Below are 18892 nucleotides of genomic sequence, written 5' to 3' on the forward strand. Positions count from 1 at the left end.
GCTTTTATCAAAGTAGGGATGACTTCGTCTTGAATGCCTTTTTCCTTTAGGATCCGGCGTTCAACTGCCATGCCGTCAAACGCAGCCGCGGTAAGTCTTGGAACAGACAGGGTCCCTGCTGGAGCAGGTCCCTTCTCAGAGGTAGAGGCCACGGGTCCTCTGTGAGCATTTCTTGAAGTTCCGGGTACCAAGTCCTTCTTGGCCAATCCGGAGCTACGAGAATAGTTCTTACTCCTCTCCGCCGTATAATTCTCAGTACCTTGGGTATGAGAGGCAGAGGAGGGAACACATACACCGACTGGTACACCCATGGTGTCACCAGAGCGTCCACAGCTATTGTTTGAGGGTCCGTTGACCTGGAGCAATATCTGTCTAGTTTTTTGTTGAGGCGGGACGCCATCATGTCCACCTTTGGTTTTTCCCAACGGTCTACAATCATGTGGAAGACTTCTGGGTGAAGTCCCCATTCTCCCGGGTGGAGGTCGTGCCTGTTGAGGAAGTCTGCTTCCCAGTTGTCCACTCCCGGAATGAACACTGCTGACAGTGTTATCACATGATTTTCCGCCCATCGGAGAATCCTTGCAGCTTCTGCCATCGCCCTCCTGCTTCTTGTGCCGCCCTGCCTGTTTACGTGGGCGACTGCCGTGATGTTGTCCGACTGGATCATCACCGGCTGACCTTGAAGCAGAGGTCTTGCTTGGCTTAGGGCATTGTAAATGGCCCTTAGCTCCAGGATATTTATGTGAAGTGAAGTCTCCAGGCTTGACCACAAGCCCTGGAAATTCCTTCCCTGTGTGACTGCTCCCCAGCCTCGCAGCTGGCATCCGTGGTCACCAGGACCCAGTCCTGAATGCCGAATCTGCGGCCCTCTAGAAGATGAGCACCCTGCAACCACCACAGGAGAGACACCCTTGTCTTTGGTGACAGGGTTATCCGCCGATGCATCTGAAGATGCGATCCGGACCATTTGTCCAGCAGGTCCCACTGGAAAGTTCTTGCGTGGAATCTGCCGAATGGAATTGCTTCGTAAGAAGCCACCATTTTTCCCAGACACCTTGTGCATTGATGCACTGACACTTGGCCTGGTTTTAGGAGGTTTCTGACTAGCTCGGATAACTCCCTGGCTTTCTCCTCCGGGAGAAATACCTTCTTCTGAACTGTGTCCAGAATCATCCCCAGGAATAGAAGACGTGTCGTCGGGATCAGCTGCGATTTTGGAATATTGAGAATCCAACCGTGCTGCTGCAACACTACTTGAGATAGTGCCACCCCGACCACCAACTGTTCCCTGGATCTTGCCCTTATCAGGAGATCGTCCAAGTAAGGGATAATTAAAACTCCCTTTCTTCGAAGGAGTATCATCATTTCGGCCATTACTTTGGTAAAGACCCGGGGTGCCGTGGACAATCCAAACGGCAGCGTTTGAAACTGATAGTGGCAGTTCTGTACCACAAACCTGAGATACCCTTGGTGAGAAGGGTAAATTGGGACATGGAGGTAAGCATCCTTGATGTCCAGAGACACCGTTGTAAGTGCTCAATGACTTTAGATTTAAAATGGGTCTCACCGAGCCGTCCGGCTTCGGTACCACAAATAGCGTGGAATAATACCCCTTTCCTTGTTGCAGGAGGGGTACCTTGTTTATCACCTGCTGGGAATACAGCTTGTGAATAGCTTCTAATACCGCCTCCCTGTCGGAGGGAGTCGGAGGTAAGGCAGACTTTAGGAAACGGCGAGGGGGAGACGTCTCGAATTCCAATTTGTACCCCTGAGATACTACTTGAAGGATCCAGGAGTCCACCTGTGAGCGAGCCCACTGTGCGCTGAAATTTTTTGAGACGGGCCCCCACCGTAGCCGAGTCCGCTTGTAGAGCCCCAGCGTCATGCTGAGGACTTGGCGGAAGCGGGGGAGGACTTCTGTTCCTGGGAACTGGCTGTTTGTTGCAGCCTTTTTCCTCTCCCTCTGCCACGGGGCAGAATTGAGGAGCCTTTTGTCCGCTTGCCCTTATGGGGCCGAAATGGACTGCGCCTGATAATATGGCGTCTTCCTATGCTGAGAGGCTACCTGGGGTACAAACGTGGATTTCCCAGCAGTTGCTGTGGACACTAGGTCTGATAGACCTACCCCAAATAACTCCTCCCCTTTATAAGGCAATACTTCCATATGCCTTTTAGAATCGGCATCACCCGACCACTGCCGCGTCCATAAACCTCTTCTGGCGGATATGGACAGCGCACTGACTCTTGATGCCAGTCGGCAAATATCCCTCTGTGCATCACGCATGTATATAAATGCATCTTTTAAATGTTCTACAGTCAGTAATATACTGTCCCTATCAAGGGTATCGATATTTTCAGTCAGGGAGTCAGACCAAGCCACCCCAGCACTGCACATCCAGGCTGAGGCGATCGCTGGTCGCAGTATAACACCAGTATGTGTGTATATACCTTTTAGGATAGTCTCCTGCTTTCTGTCAGCAGGATCCTTAAGGGCGGCCGTATCCGGGGACGGTAGCGCCACTTGTTTGGACAAGCGTGTGAGCGCTTTATCCACCTTAGGGGGTGTTTCCCAACGTGCCCTATTCTCTGGCGGGAAAGGGTACGTTGCCAATAACCTTTTAGGAATTATCAGGAGAAACCCACGCTTCATCACATACTTCATTTAATTCCTCAGATGCAGGAAAAAACTACAGGTAGTTTTTTCTCACCAAACATAATACCCTTTTTAACGGTACCTGTTGTACTATCAGTAATATGTAAAACAGTTTTTATTGCCTCAATCATGTAACGTGTGGCCCTACTGGAAGTTACATTCGTCTCCTCGTCGTCGACACTGGAGTCAGTATCCGTGTCGACGTCTGTATCTGCCATCTGAGGTAGCGGGCGTTTTAGAGCCCCTGATGGCCTTTGAGACGCCTGGACAGGCCCAAGCTGAGTAGCCGGCTGTCCCATGTCATCAACTTCTTATGTAAAGAGTTAACACTTTCACGTAATTCCTTCCATAAGCCCATCCACTCAGGTGTCGACCCCCTAGGGGGTGATATCTCCACTACAGGCAATTGCTCCGCCTCCACATCATTTTCCTCTTCATACATGTCGACACAGCAGTACCGACACACAGCACACACACAGGGAATGCTCTGATAGAGGACAGGACCCCACTAGCCCTTTGGGGAGACAGAGGGAGAGTATGCCAGCACACACCAGAGCGCTATATATATGTAGGGATAACACTATATAGAGTGTTTTTCCACTTATAGCTGCTGTATATAGTTATACTGCGCCTAATTAGTGCCCCCCCTCTCTTTTTAACCCTTTTCTGTAGTGCAGGACTGCAGGGGAGAGTCAGGGAGACGTCTTTCCAGCGGGGCTGTGAGGGAAAATGGCGCCAGAGGAGATAGGCTCCGCCCCCTTCTCGGCTGACTTTTCTCCCGCTTTTATCTGTAATCTGGCAGGGGTTAATATACATCCATATAGCCCTGGAGCTATATGTGATGTAACTTTAGCCAGCCAAGGTGCTTTTATTGCTTCTCAGGACGCCCCCCCCCAGCGCCCTGCACCCTCAGTGACCGGAGTGTGAAGTGTGTATGAGGAGCAGTGGCGCACAGCTGCAGTGCTGTGCGCTACCTTGGTGAAGACTGATGTCTTCTGCCGCCGATTTTCCGGACCTCTTCTTGCTTCTGGTTCTGTAAGGGGGCCGGCGGCGCGGCTCTGGGACCGGACTCCGAGGCTGGGCCTGTGTTCGGTTCCTCTGGAGCTAATGGTGTCCAGTAGCCAAGAAGCCCAAGCTGGCTGCAAGCAGGCAGGTTCGCTTCTTCTCCCCTTAGTCCCTCGATGCAGTGAGCCTGTTGCCAGCAGGTCTCACTGAAAATAAAAAACCTAAAACTAAACTTTTCCTAAGAAGCTCAGGAGAGCCTCCTAGATTGCACCCTGCTCGGTCGGGCACAAAAATCTAACTGAGGCTTGGAGGAGGGCCATAGGGGGAGGAGCCAGTGCACACCAGGTAGTCCTAAAGCTTTACTTTTGTGCCCAGTCTCCTGCGGAGCCGCTAATCCCCATGGTCCTTACGGAGTTCCCAGCATCCACTAGGACGTCAGAGAAAAAAAAAAATTGCCAACAAATATTTTTCTAGTATGTAATAAAAGTAGAGTGTATTTTCTACAATTTGCTATAGATTGAACCATTTTATGTCACCTTTAAAAAAAATTTTACTATTCTTCCTTTGGAAGAAATCTATTGAGGCGAAATGCGTTGTGTGGCTTTCATTACTCAATGTTATCCCAAGCCATGCATGTTCCACAGCAGACACAGACTCCTGGATGCTTTCTTCCATTCCCGTACCAGAATGTGAGGCTTTCAAAAACATGGACATTTAAGCCTATTTCACCCATGTTCGGAACGTAGCATGCATCTTTCATATTTCTGCAACACAGCTGCTGCTATTTAGGGGTCATTTTGGTGCAGTTGGAGTTGCTATCACTGTGCTGCTTCCTTGGAAGCAGCACAGTGATAGCGCTGTATGTAAGTACTGCAGAAGGCATCCATTACATGCAGACGCCTCCTGCTGCAGTAGTGATCCGACCTGTGTCCTCGGACGCAGCTTGGATCTCTCTCCCACCATCGGGTGGCTTACGGCAAGCCGCCCGTCGCAGAGGCCGGGAAATCTCTGCCCTACGACGGAGATCCCTCGCCTCCTCACTCCCCCTAAACGGCGGCAACATGCCTCCGTTTTCACAAGCGGAGGCCGTCGCTGCCCCCCGAACGGCAGCAGACTGTCAATCACTGACAGTCTGCTGCCGTCCTGCTTCTGACATCGGTGCTTTGCACATGATATCGCAAGTTCAACCGCACCTGAATGACCCCCATTGAGAATGACTGCTATACAGGGCATATATCTGAACCGAATATTTATGGTGTTTTCAGTTGTATATTTTATTTGTTGATCAGTTGTTAAGATGGTAGATTCTGTCTGGCTAAATTTTCTTATGCAGAAATGACCTATAAAACCTTGCAGAGGGCATATTGTACACCAAAATGAAAATATTTCATTGGCAAATCCACTGACTCTAGCTGCTTTACATGTCACCAACCAGAGGCAGCTACAGTATCTATCATTGTTTACGGTCCCTGCTCAATACAGAGCTTTCGGATAGTCCAACAGTTCTTTGTAGACAGATTACACTCTATTTTTGTGATTACACCTGAATGGGCTTTTTGGGGATTACATTCCACTTCCAGGTCACAGGTGATTCATTCAATTGTGAAAGTGCTGTTGAATAAAGTTTCAGACACAGCATAAAAATAAAAAAAATACGAATCCTGTAACAGTGGATTTCAACAGCGGTTACAAGTATTAATGCAAGGTTACCTAGGTCATTTTCCTTATTCTTATTGGACTGGAGGGAGGAAACGATAACTAAGGAGGGCAGGGCGGAAAAAGTTTTTGGGCATATGGCTTCCCTTTCATCATACTAGTTCCCCACAAATTAAAGTTTCGCTTGATAAAAGGCTTTGAATTAACCTCTTGATATGATCTAGAGATATAGCAAAATGGAACCCACTTAATTTAGTTCTTTATCTTGTAGTGGCGCATCCCACCTTGGTCCGGGGCAGGTCGGAGTGGTGGGTGTTCACATAAGTTTCTATGCGTTTCTATATTGTATTTTTATGTTTAGCAACAAAGAAGACTGCAGTTTGGTTGCTATACATATTGGGGTATCGGTCAAATACGTAGTGTTCTATGGGGTAATACCGACACCGGAATCCCGACAGCTGTCAGAACACGGATGGCTGAATCCTAACGACACAATCCCATAGGTAAGCATTAACGGCCGCCTTAGGTTTAGCCTGTGGGGGGGTGTTAGAACTAGGCTGCGGGGTGTCGGAGGTTAGGGTTAGACTGTAGAGAGGGGGGAATAGTGTTAGGCACCACCGGGAGAGAGTTAAGGTTGGGCACTAAGGGTGGAAGGTTAGGTTTAGACTGCTGGAAAGGAAGGGTTAGGTTTAGGCACCACCGGGAGAGAGTTAAGGTTAGACCCCAATAGGGAAGGTTAGGGTTAGGCTGTGGACAGGGAAGGTTAGGGGAGGGAGGTTACGGTACCTAACGCACCCCTCTCAGCATTGCAGCAAACGGGATGCCGGCATCTGGATACTGACCACCGGCATCCCAACCGCAGGCTTTTCATACTGAATCCGTTCTATGGGGATGATTCAATTGCTTTTGCATGCCCAATCTCCTGTCTAAAGTGACAGATCGAGGTGTGCAATTCAATTGTTTTTTTGTTTTGTTTTTTAACACGCTGATCGCGTCCAGACATACCAGGTTTAGACAGGTAAAACGGCCTAGGGTCCCATTTATCAAAATATTAAGTATCCATTCGGGTAAATTCAATTCACTGACAGTTGAATAGCGCCGGGAGTTAGCTCCCGGCGCTATTCAATACAGCGACAAGTGACCCTCAATTGTCGGGAATTCTTCTCTCACCCCCGGGGGACGAGAGAAGAAACCCGACAAAAGTGCTGTCGGGAATCAGCATCGCGCCGGGGAGTTAAGTCGGAGAATGCCCGTTCTCCCAACAATTCAGCCTGTTAAGTCTGCGAAGGCCCGTTCTCGCGGACTTAAGTGGAGCTGAATTGAATAGCAACGGGAGCTAACTCCTGGCGCTATTCAACTGTCGCTGAATTGAATCGACCTCATTGAATGTCTGTAGAAGGGACTGCAGCAGATATCTCGAATGAGGGGCCTGTCCAAATCTAAAAACACATAACGTTAACTCCCCATGTTTGCACATGATTGCATTAAATGTTGCCTATTATATGTAGCCCTCCTGTGCTGGCACAATTGTACACTGAAAATTACCGATGTTAGCGTCTTTTAAACGAATCCATGAAGTCTTTCCTCCAACAGCCGATTGTCCATGTGTCACTCACTGTTATGCACTGTTCTCTCTAGGTGCAGGCTGCTGATCAGTGAGGAGAGCATATTTCAATTTTGAAGGGCAAAAGTGTAGATGTGATGTATCACCACGGCTACAACAGCGATACATCACGTATAGAATTTTGCCCTTTAAAATAAAAATAAGCTCTCCTCAATCATCAGCACCTACAGTGGACACTAGTAATGTATAAGAATAGATTACAAGACAGTTGAATCACAAAACTCCTTTTTAGAGCTATTAGTATATAAGACAACATGCAATGTAATAATGCTCTGCAGTAAGCTACTCAAGTATCATGATCAGCACCCAAAAACGTAGTCAGTGTCAACCCGGCCCATAACATGGCTGCAGTGATGAGTAATATACATCCGTCGACCAAGACCTCTCCATCTTGGATCAATGCTCAACAGCAGCTTAATGAGTTGTCCCTTTACACACGGATATCCATCTACATCTTGCCCCACTGTTATTAATATCGTATGTGCGAACACAGAATGACAGGTATCACCTTTACAACACCAAATGCAAATCTCAACTTGTGTGAAAAGATATTTAGGTTCTTAATAAACCAGTTGCAAAAAAACAGCACAGTAAACTGTTAGTGGAAAAGAAATTTTGCAACCTGTAAAAGGTAAACACCAATTACAAAACGCTGTCTTTCTATCAGCAAGTCACCAGCAAAGAGGTGCTGCAGTAGCTACACATCACCCCAGAGGAGAGATATTTCCTTAACAGGACAATCACCCATGAAAGGCTTCATTCTGCCCCAACCCATATTCATTCATAATGGATCTGCTCCGGAACAATGCAAGTTCTACAGTAGATGATCGGGTATGGAACTCAAGGTCTAAACCCATTAGGTCAACACGAAAAAAGGTCAACATGAGTTTTTAATGTTTTTTTGGTGTCGTTTACTCTGTCAAGTGACAGGGAACCCCAATTAGTGCACCGTGTTCCCTTGCATGGTTACCGTTCCCAATCGTAGTCCACATGGATCGTAAAGTATGAAAAAGACCCCCCCAAATAAATGTGAAAAACTCATGTCGACGTTTTTGCATGTCGGCCTTGTTCATGTCGACGTAATGGACATGTCGACCTATTTATAGTGTCGACCTATCCACTGTCGACTAATGGGTGTCAACCTAGAGTCCGGATACCAGATGATCATAACTGCCAGAAATTCCCAGTATTTCAAGATTTAGTCATGATTGTCAATGCTGAAATACTGCCTTTCAGCTTATTACGTCATTACCTCTAGTGTTCACGCTAGGCTGTTTTAGCAGGGCGCAGAGCCCTGCCCGATTTTTTAAAGGCAAAATCCACCCTTCCCTTTCTGCGGCGCCCTGCTAAAGCAGCCTGCCCGCTTCCTGCCCTCCAAGCGTGTATAGATGCCATGCGCACAGCATCCATTAACGTTACGGGAGAGCACTTGGGGGAAGCCCAGCACCTCTGTAGGTGCTAGGCACACCCCCTTTAGTGACGCTGATGGCCGCCCACGCCCCCTTTAGTGACGCTGCCGTCCGACCACGCCCCCTTTAGTGACGTCTGTTGGGGCCACTGCCCGCTCTAAAGACGTGTTAGAGCAACGTCCCCAATTTGCATAGCCACGCCCAGTTTTCAGACGCGTGCACAAGTGCCCACACAGACCGGCGCCCTGCCCTCAAAAATTCCTAGAGGGAACACTAACCTCTGTTCTTGTTCAGTAGAGTTTATACTTTTCAATTGGTCAGAAGATCATGCAGAATGCAAAACAAGCACATTTTGACCACTCAACCAAATTGTTATCCACGGATGCCATTGTCTGCCTAGTTTGTAAAGTGAATGATGTGTTATTAGCTACACCCCACACATTGCAGCAGTGCCCATGGAAAGCACAACAGAAAATATTGCAGACTGCATGGGTACACACTGGAGCAATGTTGGGCCTATATACCATTTTGTAACGACATATCGCCTACATCGTTCAGTGTGTATGCATGATTGCCCGCTCTCGCTGTTCACTAGTGACTGCCGCTGGTCGTTCGTGCTGCAAATCAAATCTAGTGATATCACTAGCGATTGTGTGCCTATTGTGCAGCGAACCAGACAACAAACAATATGTCAGACCAATTTGATGTCACCTTCATGCCAATCCCTACAACGGAGTGACATGAAAATAAGAATTTACTTACCGATAATTCTATTTCTCGTAGTCCGTAGTGGATGCTGGGGACTCCGTAAGGACCATGGGGAATAGCGGCTCCGCAGGAGACTGGGCACAAAAGTAAAGCTTCAGAACTACCTGGTGTGCACTGGCTTCTCCCCCCATGACCCTCCTCCAAGCCTCAGTTAGGAAACTGTGCCCGGACGAGCGTACACAATAAGGAAGGATTTTGAATCCCGGGTAAGACTCATACCAGCCACACCAATCACACCATATAACTTGTGATCTAAACCCAGTTAACAGCACGATAACAGAGGAGCCTCTAGAAAAGATGGCTCACTACAGCAATAACCCGATTTTTTGGTAACAATAACTATGTACCAGTATTGCAGACAATCCGCACTTGGGATGGGCGCCCAGCATCCACTACGGACTACGAGAAATAGAATTATCGGTAAGTAAATTCTTATTTTCTCTAACGTCCTAAGTGGATGCTGGGGACTCCGTAAGGACCATGGGGATTATACCAAAGCTCCCAAACGGGCGGGAGAGTGCGGATGACTCTGCAGCACCAAATGAGAGAACTCCAGGTCCTCCTCAGCCAGGGTATCAAATTTGTAGAATTTTACAAACGTATTTGCTCCTGACCAAGTAGCTGCTCGGCAAAGTTGTAAAGCCGAGACCCCTCGGGCAGCCGCCCAAGATGAGCCCACCTTCCTTGTGGAATGGGCTTTTACAGATTTTGGCTGTGGCAGGCCTGTCACAGAATGTGCAAGCTGAATTGTACTACAAATCCAACGAGCAATAGTCTGCTTAGAAGCAGGAGCACCCAGCTTGTTGGGTGCATACAGAATAAAGAACGAGTCAGATTTTCTGACTCCAGCCGTCCTGGAAACCTATATTTCCAGGGCTCTGACAACGTCTAGCAACTTGGAGTCCTCCAAGTCCCTAGTAGCCGCAGGCACCACAATAGGTTGATTCAGGTGAAACGCTGAAAACCACCTTAGGGAGAAACTGAGGACAAGTCCTCAATTCCGCCCTGTCCGAATGGAAAATCAGATGAGGGCTTTTACAGGATAAAGCCGCCAATTCTGACATGCACCTGGCCCCGGCCAGGGCCAACAGCATGACCACTTTCCATGTGAGATATTTTAACTCCACATATTTAAGTGGTTCAAACCAATGTGACTTTTGGAACCCAAAAACTACATTTAGATCCCAAGGTGCCACTGGAGGCACAAAAGGAGGCTGTATATACAGTACCCTTTCACAAACGTCTGAACTTCAGGGACTGAAGCTAGTACTTTTTGGAAGAAAATTGACAGGGCCGAAATTTGAACCTTAATGGACCCCCATTTCAGGCCCATAGACACTCCTGTTTGCAGGAAATGTAGGAATCGACCTAGTTGAAAATTCCTCCGTCGGGGCCTTACTGGCCTCGCACCACGCAACATATTTTCGCCAAATGCGGTGATAATGTTTTGCGGTTATATCTTTCCTGGCTTTGATCAGGATAGGGATGACTTCATCCGGAATGCCTTTTTCCTTCAGGATCCGGCGTTCAACCGCCCTGCCGTTAAACGCAGCCGCGGTAAGTCTTGGAACAGACAGGGTCCTTGCTGGAGCAGGTCCCTTCTTAGAAGTAGAGGCCACGGATCCTCCGTGAGCATCTCTTGAAGTTCCGGTTACCAAGTCCTTCTTGGCCAATCCGGAGCCACGAATATAGTGCTTACTCCTCTCCATCTTATAATTCTCAGTACCTTGGTTATGAGAGACAGAGGAGGGAACACATACACTGACTGGTACACCCACTGTGTTACCAGAGCGTCTACAGCTATTGCCTGAGGGTCCCTTGACCTGGCGAAATACTTGTTGAGTCTGCTGAGGAAGTCTGCTTCCCAGTTGTCCACTCCCGGAATGAATACTGCTGACAGTGCTATCACATGATTTTCCGCCCAGCGAAGAATCCTTGCAGCTTCTGCCATTGCCCTTCTGCTTCTTGTGTCACCCTGTCTGTTTACGTGGGTGACTGCCGTGATGTTGTCCGAATGGATCAACTCCGGGTGACCTTGAAGCAGAGGTCTTGTTGAGCTTAGAGCATTGTAAATGGCCCTTAGCTTCAGGATATTTATGTGAAGTGATGTCTCCAGGCTTGACCATAAGCTCTGAAAATTCCTTCCCTGTGTGACTGCTCCCCAGCCTCGCAGGCTGGCATCAGTGGTCACCAGGACCCAGTCCTGAATGTGCGGCCCTCTAGAAGATGAGCACTCTGCAACCACCACAGAAGAGACACCCTTGTGCTTGGTGACAGGGTTATCCGCTGATGCATCTGAAGATGCGACCCAGACCATTTGTCCAGCAGGTCCCACTGGAAAGTTCTTGCGTGGAATCTGCCGCATGGGATTGCTTCATAGGAAGCCACCATTTTTCCCAGAACCATCTCATTGATGTACTGAGACTTGGCTCGGTTATAGGAGGTTCCAGACTAGCTCGGATAACTCCCTGACTTTCTCCTCCGGGAGAAACACCTTTTTCTGAACTGTGTCCAGGATCATCCCTAAGAACAGAAGACGAGTCGTCGGAATCAGCTGCGATTTTGGAATATTGAGAATCCAATCGTGCTGCCGCAACACTACCTGAGATAGTGCTACACCGACCTGCAACTGTTCCTTGGATCTTACCCTTATCAGGGAATCGTCCAAGTAAGGGATAACTAAAATTCCCTTCCTTCGAAGGAGTATCATCATTTCGGCCATTACCTTGGTAAAGACCCGGGGTGCCGTGGACCATCCATACGGCAGCGTCTGAAACCGATAGTGACAGTTCTGTACCATAAAATGGAAACAAATGTGTTAAACAGATGCGCTACCTAACAATGCTGCCTGCTTGATAAATAAAGGAATCCTCATTAAATTCCAGAAACAATACAATAGAGTGTAAATTTAACAAGTGGGCGCAAAGGACCTACATGAATAAATATCCTCAAGATAAGGGATATTGGAAACAGTTCTTAAATCTCCAGAGCCACCGAATGATCAGTCAGATGGTATTCCTGAAGTGTCGTAGTCAGTGTTCTCACTTTCCCAATGCGGGGTGCATTGGGAAAGTGAGAACACTGACTACGACACTTCAGGAATACCATCTGACTGATCATTCGGTGGCTCTGGAGATTTAAGAACTGTTTCCAATATCCCTTATCTTGAGGATATTTACTCATGTAGGTCCTTTGCGCCCACTTGTTAAATTTACACTCTATAGTTCTGTACCATAAACCTGAGGTACCCTTTGTGAGAAGGGTAAATTTTGACATGAAGGTAAGCATCCTTGATGTCCCGAGACATCATGTAGTCCCCTTCTTCCAGGTTCGCAATCACTGCTCTGAGTGACTCAATCTTGAATTTGAACCTCTGTATGCAAGTGTTCAAAGATTTTAGATTTAGAATCGGTCTCACCGAGCCGTCCGGCTTCGGTACCACAACAGTGTGGAATAATACCCCGTTCCCTGTTGCAGGAGGGGTACCTTGATTATCACCTGCTGGGAATACAGCTTGTGAATGGCTTCCAAAACTGTCTCCCTGTCAGAAGGAGACATCGGTAAAGCCGACTTTAGGAAACGGCGAGGGGGAGACGTCTCGAATTCCAATTTGTACCCCTGAGATATCACCTGAAGGATCCAGGGGTCTACTTGCGAGTGAGCCCACTGCGCGCTGAAATTCATTGAGACGGGCCCCCACCGTGCCTGATTCTGCTTGTAAAGCCCCAGCGTCATACTGAGGGCTTGGCAGAGGCGGGAGAGGGTTTCTGTTCCTGGGAACTGGCTGATTTCTGCAGCCTTTTTCCTCTCCCTCTGTCACGGGGCAGAAATGAGGAACCTTTTGCCCGCTTGCCCACGAAAAGACTGCGCCTGATAATACGGCGTCTTCTCATGTTGAGAGGCGACCTGGGGTACAAACGTGGATTTCCCAGCTGTTGCTGTGGCCACCAGGTCTGAAAGACCGACCCCAAATAACTCCTCCCCTTAATAAGGCAATACTTCCAAATGCCGTTTGGAATCCGCATCACCTGACCACTGTCGTGTCCATAACCCTCTACTGGTAGAAATGGACAACGCACTTAGACTTGATGCCAGTCGGCAAATATTCCGCTGTGCATCACGCATATATAGAAATGCATCTTTTAAATGCTCTATAGGCAATAATATACTGTCCCTATCTAGGGTTTCAATATTTTCAGTCAGGGAATCCGACCACGCCAACCCAGCACTGCACATCCAGGCTGAGGCGATTGCTGGTCGCAGTATAACACCAGTATGTGTGTAAATACCTTTTAGGATGCCCTCCTGCTTTCTATCAGCAGGATCCTTAAGGGCGGCCATCTCAGGAGAGGGTAGAGCCCTTGTTCTTACAAGCGTGTGAGCGCTTTATCCACCCTAGGGGGTGTTTCTCAACGCACCCTAACCTCTGGCGGGAAAGGATATAATGCCAATAACATTTTTGAAATTATCAGTTGTTATCGGGGAAAAACCACGCATCATCACACACCTCATTTAATTTCTCAGATTCAGGAAAACTACAGGTAGTTTTTCCTCACCGAACATAATACCCCTTTTTGGTGGTACTCGTATTATCAGAAATGTGTAAAACATTTTTCATTGCCTCAATCATGTAACGTGTGGCCCTACTGGAAGTCACATTTGTCTCTTCACCGTCGACACTGGAGTCAGTATCCGTGTCGGCGTCTATATCTGCCATCTGAGGTAACGGGCGCTTTAGAGCCCCTGACGGCCTATGAGACGTCTGGACAGGCACAAGCTGCGTAGCCGGCTGTCTCATGTCAACCACTGTCTTTTATACAGAGCTGACACTGTTACGTAATTCCTTCCAACAGTTCATCCACTCAGGTGTCGACCCCCTAGGGGGTGACATCACTATTACAGGCAATCTGCTCCGTCTCCACATCATTTTTCTCCTCATACATGTCGACACAAACGTACCGACATACAGCACACACACAGGGAATGCTCTGATAGAGGACAGGACCCCACTAGCCCTTTGGGGAGACAGAGGGAGAGTTTGCCAGCACACACCAGAGCGCTATATATATACACAGGGATAACCTTATATAAGTGTTTTTCCCCTTATAGCTGCTGTATCTTTAATACTGCGCGTAATTAGTGCCCCCCCCTCTCTTTTTTAACCCTTTCTGTAGTGTAGTGACTGCAGGGGAGAGCCAGGGAGCTTCCCTCCAACGGAGCTGTGAGGGAAAATGGCGCCAGTGTGCTGAGGAGATAAGGCCGCCGATAAGGGGGCGGAGCCTATCTCCCGTTTTTCTATGTATTCTGGCAGGGGTTAAATTCATCCATATAGCCCAGGAGCTATATGTGATGCATTTTTTGCCATCCAAGGTGTTTTTATTGCGTCTCAGGGCGCCCCCCCCCCCAGCGCCCTGCACCCTCAGTGACCGGAGTGTGAAGTGTGCTGAGAGCAATGGCGCACAGCTGCAGTGCTGTGCGCTACCTTGTTGAAGACAGGACCTCTTCTGTCTTCTGGCTCTGTAAGGGGGCCGGCGGCGCGGCTCTGGGACCCATCCATGGCTGGGCCTGTGATCGTCCCTCTGGAGCTAATGTCCAGTAGCCTAAGAAGCCTAATCCACTCTGCACGCAGGTGAGTTCGCTTCTTCTCCCCTTAGTCCCTCGATGCAGTGAGCCTGTTGCCAGCAGGTCTCACTGAAAATAAAAAACCTAAAACTAAACTTTTCACTAAGCAGCTCAGGAGAGCCACCTAGTGTGCACCCTTCTCGTTCGGGCACAAAAATCTAACTGAGGCTTGGAGGAGGGTCATGGGGGGAGGAGCCAGTGCACACCAGGTAGTTCTGAAGCTTTACTTTTGTGCCCAGTCTCCTGCGGAGCCGCTATTCCCCATGGTCCTTACGGAGTCCCCAGCATCCACTTAGGACGTTAGAGAAAATTGCTCTTGTAGTGTGTACAGGATCAACGATAAATCACATGCGACCAAACAATGCAATATATCAGTCAGTCATTAGCTAGATTGCAGTGTGTGTATGCTCAGTATCGCTTGTTCTGGGCTCAAGGGAAATAGTAAAGTCGGAACAATTAGCGGTCGCTCCAGTGTGTACTCAGCATTACAAGCCACGCTCCCTACCACATGGCCACAGACATAAATACACTATCAGAATCCAATTACCCTACCAGTATGTTTTTGGTTTGTGGTGGGAAATTGAAGCACACAGAAGAAATCCACACAAACACATGGAGCACATACTAATTCCACACATGACACTGGTCAGAATTGAACCCATGACCCCAGTGCTGTGATAAAGCAATACTAACCACTGTGCCACACATATAGTCAAAATAACTAATAAAGACAGGAAGTTAAACGAGATCCTCTGCACTCAGAAGTAAATTGTTTTCACATATATGGTTGCTGGATAGGAAAGGGACTTAAGAAGCCTCCATACTTAATCAATGTGTATACTACTCAATTTCTCCAGCAGCTGAAATTGGAAAGCTAGGACTTATCTTTCCACAGCCGCTTGAAAGGCACAGATGTACTGTACACAGTGCTACCCTGCCCGTGTCTCTTAGCTGCTGCTGCACTGCAAGCCATAGAATGCACGGGTGTGGTATGGAAGGTAGATGGTAACTAGGTCGACCACTATTGGTCGGCATGAGTTTTTTTGTGTCTTTTCTTCGTAGAATGACCGGGAACCCCCAATTAGTGCACCATGTCCGCTCGCCATGCTTCGGGCAAGGTTACCATTCCCAATTGTAGTCCACGTGGATCGTTAAGTATGAAAAGGTTAAAAAAAGAAAAAAAATAATAATTTAAAACTCATGTTGACCTTTTGACATGTCGACCTAGAGACCCTGTCGACCTAGATAGTGTCGACCTATAGACCGGATCCCAGAACTCACAGACATGACAGGAGCTGCAGTTTAACACCATTACCTGTGACAACCAGGACTACAAACACGCAGCGGTCATAACCTATGCATATGCCTGCAAGTTACAACTGAAATAAAACACCCCTCATTACACCCATATCTGTAGGTGTAGCGTCACTGGCACCATGAGCATGGCAGTAACTCTACAGGGGCAAGACGGGCTACTATTGGCACTCATGATCATAGGGTTGTTCCACTAGGTGGCAATATGAACCAAAATTGGCGACATGAACCCAAAAGCACTGAGAATGCTGGGGGTTGTAGTTTTACAAGCTGGCTAAAATGAGGGACAGATATATGAAGCTAGGAGTACCATGGTCATGCTGGGAGTTGTAGTGTTACAAAGTTAACAATAAGAGCAGAGGCTAGAGAGTCATAAGGCTTTTAGCTCCCTGGACCTGAGGAATTGTTTACTATGTTGTCTGTGACTAGACCAAGGACTGGAGACACAAGGTTATTAGCACACTGGCAAAGCTGGGAGTTGTAGTGTTACAAAGTCACCTATGATGAGAGGCAGGACTGCAGACATGGGGTTATCAGAACCCTGGCACTGCTGGGAGTTGTAGTGTTACAAAGTCACCTATGATGAGAGGCAGGACTGCAGACATGGGGTTATCAGAACCCTGGCACTGCTGGGAGTTGTAGTGTTACAAAGTCACCTATGATGAGAGGCAGGACTGCAGACATGGGGTTATCAGAACCCTGGCACTGCTGGGAGTTTTAGTTTTACAAAGTTGCCTATGATGAGAGCCAGGACCGCAGACATGGGGTTATGAGGACCCTTGGCATGCTGGGAGTTGTAGTTTTACAAAGTTGCCTATGATGAGAGCCAGGACTGCAGACATGGGGTTATGAGGACCCCTGGCATGCTGGGAGTTGTAGTGTTACAAAGTCACCTATGATGAGAGGCAGAACTGCAGACATGGGGTTATCAGAACCCTGGCACTGCTGGGAGTTGTAATGTTACCTATGATGAGAGCCAGGACTGCAAACAAGGGGTTATGAGGACCCTTGGCATGCTGGGAGTTGTAGTTTTACAAAGTTGCCTATGATGAGAGCCAGGACTGCAGACATGGGGTTATGAGGACCCCTGGCATGCTGGGAGTTGTAGTGTTACAAAGTCACCTATGATGAGAGGCAGGACTGCAGACATGGGGTTATCAGAACCCTGGCACTGCTGGGAGTTGTAATGTTACAAAGTTACCTATGATGAGAGCCAGGACTGCAAACAAGGGGTTAGGAGGACCCTTGGCATGCTGGGAGTTGTAGTTTTACAAAGTTGCCTATGATGAGAGCCAGGACCGCAGACATGGGGTTATGAGGACCCTTGGCATGCTGGGAGTTGTAGTTTTACAAAGTTGCCTATGATGAGAGCCAGGACTGCAGACATGGGGTTATGAGGACCCCTGGCATGCTGGGAGTTGTAGTGTTACAAAGTCACCTATGATGAGAGGCAGGACTGCAGACATGGGGTTATCAGAACCCTGGCACTGCTGGGAGTTGTAATGTTACAAAGTTACCTATGATGAGAGCCAGGACTGCAAACAAGGGGTTATGAGGACCCTTGGCATGCTGGGAGTTGTAGTTTTACAAAGTTGCCTATGATGAGAGCCAGGACTGCAGACATGGGGTTATGAGGACCCCTGGCATGCTGGGAGTTGTAGTGTTACAAAGTCACCTATGATGAGAGGCAGGACTGCAGACATGGGGTTATCAGAACCCTGGCACTGCTGGGAGTTGTAATGTTACAAAGTTACCTATGATGAGAGCCAGGACTGCAAACAAGGGGTTATGAGGACCCTTGGCATGCTGGGAGTTGTAGTTTTACAAAGTTGCCTATGATGAGAGCCAGGACCGCAGACATGGGGTTATGAGGACCCTTGGCATGCTGGGAGTTGTAGTTTTACAAAGTTGCCTATGATGAGAGCCAGGACTGCAGACATGGGGTTATGAGGACCCCTGGCATGCTGGGAGTTGTAGTGTTACAAAGTCACCTATGATGAGAGGCAGGACTGCAGACATGGGGTTATCAGAACCCTGGCACTGCTGGGAGTTGTAATGTTACAAAGTTACCTCTGATGAGAGCCAGGACTGCAAACAAGGGGTTATGAGGACCCTTGGCATGCTGGGAGTTGTAGTTTTACAAAGTTGCCTATGATGAGAGCCAGGACTGCAGACATGGGGTTATGAGGACCTCTGGCATGCTGGGAGTTGTAGTGTTACAAAGTCACCTATGATGATAGGCAGGACTGCAGACATGGGGTTATCAGAACCCTGGCACTGCTGGGGGTTGTAATGTTACAAAGTTGCCTATGATGAGAGCCAGGACTGCAGACATGGGGTTATGAGGACCCTTGGCATGCTGGGAGTTGTAGTTTTATAAAGTTGCCTATGATGAGAGCCAGGACTGCAGACATGGCGTTATGAGGACCCTTGGCATGCTGGGAGTTGTAGTTTTACAAAGTTGCCTATGATGAGAGCCAGGACTGCAGACATGGGGTTATCAGAACCCAGGGAATGCTGGGAGATGTAGTTTTACAAAGTTGCCAACAAGAACCAGAACTTGACACAAAGAGATATTAGCACCCTGGGCATGCTGGGAGTTATAGTCTGACAAAGTTACTCATAGGAGCCGGACTGGAGCCATAAGCAGCACCCCTGTCGTGCTGTGAGACAGCTGTGGCTGCAGACTGGGCACATGCCGGTCACCCGCGCTGCCGCAGCACATGGACGTTCCCTTTTCCCGCCCTTCGCCATTCAAATGTAAGTAATGTTGCGGTTGTCACTGAGCCCCTGGCGGTACCCCCGCAGCTATTATTACCTCTTATCCAGGCCCCCGTCAAC

The 18892-nt window shown here is 48.3% G+C and overlaps 2 protein-coding genes across 3 annotated transcripts in view; one reads left to right on the plus strand and one right to left on the minus strand.

Annotated features, from left to right (window-relative positions):
* Positions 1-18892, minus strand: part of NUP188 (nucleoporin 188) — a 168171-nt gene that overhangs the window by 149186 nt on the left and 93 nt on the right. The window contains exon 1 of one of the 2 annotated variants that reach the window (XM_063936489.1): positions 18870-18892. This exon is cut by the window's right edge and continues 93 nt beyond it. In XM_063936489.1, coding sequence (XP_063792559.1) covers positions 18870-18892 — 23 coding nt within the window. Of the gene's footprint in view, positions 1-18671; positions 18828-18869 lie in introns of those variants that run through there. The other variant, XM_063936488.1, reaches the window with a different exon arrangement.
* DOLK (dolichol kinase) overlaps positions 18652-18892 on the plus strand; it is a 15586-nt gene continuing 15345 nt past the window's right edge. Inside the window, exon 1 of the mRNA XM_063936491.1 lies at positions 18652-18811. The gene's annotated coding sequence lies outside the window, so the exon portion shown is untranslated. The remainder of the gene's footprint in view (positions 18812-18892) is intronic.

The sequence above is a fragment of the Pseudophryne corroboree genome, chromosome 8 (genome assembly GCF_028390025.1).
Source record: "Pseudophryne corroboree isolate aPseCor3 chromosome 8, aPseCor3.hap2, whole genome shotgun sequence".
NCBI lineage: Eukaryota > Metazoa > Chordata > Amphibia > Anura > Myobatrachidae > Pseudophryne > Pseudophryne corroboree.